We start from the raw sequence: 2,179 nt of genomic DNA, 5'->3' as shown, positions 1-2,179 counted from the left end.
AATATTTTTATTATGAAAATCTTGGTTTTTATACTTTTGTCTTTAAACTTTTATTTTTAATAATATTTTAATTTTTAAATTTTCAAAAAAAACCTCCTTTCACTTTTAAAAAATTAAAAAAGTAAACAACTAAATTATTTAAACACTAAGGGATAAAAACATTATTTTACTTAATATATGAGAATTAAAAAATAATAAAAATATTAAATTATTTTTCCCTAAATTTGAAAATTATTAAATTCAATTAAAAAAAATCTTGAAATGTGGACTATACTAATATTTTCACAACACTTGTTTCTTTTTTATTGTCAAATGTAGCATAAGAAACAATGCAATTGGCAGAAACAGATTATCAATATTATTTGTTTATCCAAGAACAAAATACCAATAATATTTTATTTGTCGATAGTATATGCATAATGCATAGCATCAAATCAAGGTGATGACATAGAATAGTTGAAAACGTGTAAGAGCAAAGACCAAGCCTGCAGGAAGTCCATTTCTTCCCTCGCAAGTCATAAATCATAACATTTACATTTACATATACAATAATTTTCTGTCAATTCAAATTTTGCAACATAAAAAAAATATATATTAATATTAATATTAATTGTAATAGTAATATTCTATGGCTTGATTTTCATTATTTTGACTATTACACACCCATTTCTTATCTACAAATAGTGATCCAAACAATTATGCCAACCGTTCCCAGTCTTTATTCTTCAAAGTCCTCGGTGATTCCTCTCTGTTATGGACGAGAAGCAGCAGCCAAAACCCAAGGCCAAAACGACCCTCTATCTGGGTTGCTTTGGATTTTCCGGGAAACTGCATGTTTCCAAGAAAAAAACAGTAAAAATTGTACAAACTGTTCACAAGCATAATTGGTTTTCCCGGTCAACGACGTTTCTCTTGAAACAATCCGGCATCAAAACTCTTCGTGTCGACTACTCTACTATATCAGAGAGACTACAGACTCGAAAGACTAATTTAAGGAATTCAAAACCGAAGCTGAAACCCTCCGATGAGATCCCCTCAAAACGTAAAAATCCGGCAGCCCAAAATAAGATTCCGGCAGCCCCTGAAGTTGATACTGCTTCAGATCAAGCTACTGAAGACAGACCTCAAGAGGTATGCAAATTAGAACTCTTTGTCATACTCTTATTGACCATTAATCAGATAACAAATTTAATAATAAATTCAATGTCATTTTTTATCTTTTGTTTCAGACGAAGCATGGTTCTGAACAGAGCATCATCCTTGAAGATGGGAAACTTTTGGATCCTGTGATGGATTCTTCTAAACAGTTGTCTTTCAGCCGGAAAATAGACTCTGCAAGAGTAAGTTCCAGCCAACCCAGTTCACCGGAGCACAGGTCCCATGGAACCGCGGTTCTCCGATCGACATCTCTGCCGGCACCAAACCCGCGGGGAAAATCACGGGTAAGTGCTAAAAGGGTTAGAAAAGAAAATGGAGCAATCGATAAAAAATTCGACCCAGTGATTGGCATGTCAATTGTGATGGTGACTCTGATCATAATGTTATTATTGGGTCGGTTTTGTGCGATTCTTTGTACGTGTGCATGGTTATATTTCTTTCCTCGGTTAACCGCCGAGGTTAAACCGAGTCTGAATGGAACCGTGAAAAATGGTTTGGTTTCAAGCGAACCGGATTTCAACTCGGAGGAGTACAAGAAGAGAGTGGTTTTGGAGGGGTTTCTCGATAGGAACCACCGGTCTCCGTCGTGAATTTTCAATTTGGTTGTTGTTAGAATGGCATTTTGTGTAAATTGTAGGTAGAATATGTCTGAATTTATAAGAAAAAATAAATAAGAAAACAAAATTAGTCAATTTTTTAAAAGATCATTTAGGCTTCTACTTTCTCCGCTTCTTTAATTGGCTGTTGGAGATGTCACGTGATTTTGATGGATGAGCACGTGAGATAAATTATAACGTGTTTGGCGGGAGACCTATAAGAGTAGTTATTATCTTTATAATTTTTAATTTTGAATGTTAACATTTTAACAATTAGTGTTTATACTTTCTTAAAAAATTAAATATTAAATTTTAACTTTAGGATCAAAGTTAATAATCATTATTTTAAAGGCTAAATTTATAAAAATAATATTTAATACTTAATTTTTTAATCTTCTATCAAATGCATCTTTAATTTTCATATG

The 2,179-nt window shown here is 32.4% G+C and overlaps 1 protein-coding gene across 1 annotated transcript; it reads left to right on the top strand.

The window, feature by feature from the left end:
- Positions 1–618: 618 nt before the first annotated feature.
- Positions 619–1,865, top strand: LOC110634221 (uncharacterized protein At5g23160). The gene is made up of 2 exons (XM_021783164.2): positions 619–1,131; positions 1,230–1,865. Exons 1-2 carry the CDS (start codon positions 754–756, stop codon positions 1,746–1,748), a joined length of 897 nt encoding a protein of 298 aa, XP_021638856.2. The 5' UTR covers positions 619–753; the 3' UTR covers positions 1,749–1,865.
- The last annotated feature ends 314 nt before the right edge of the window (positions 1,866–2,179 follow it).

Source organism: Hevea brasiliensis, chromosome 6 (genome assembly GCF_030052815.1).
Source record: "Hevea brasiliensis isolate MT/VB/25A 57/8 chromosome 6, ASM3005281v1, whole genome shotgun sequence".
NCBI classification, from domain to species: domain Eukaryota; kingdom Viridiplantae; phylum Streptophyta; class Magnoliopsida; order Malpighiales; family Euphorbiaceae; genus Hevea; species Hevea brasiliensis.
The sequence above is the reverse complement of the archived record's forward strand: the minus strand, read 5'-3'. Positions and strand labels throughout refer to the sequence as shown.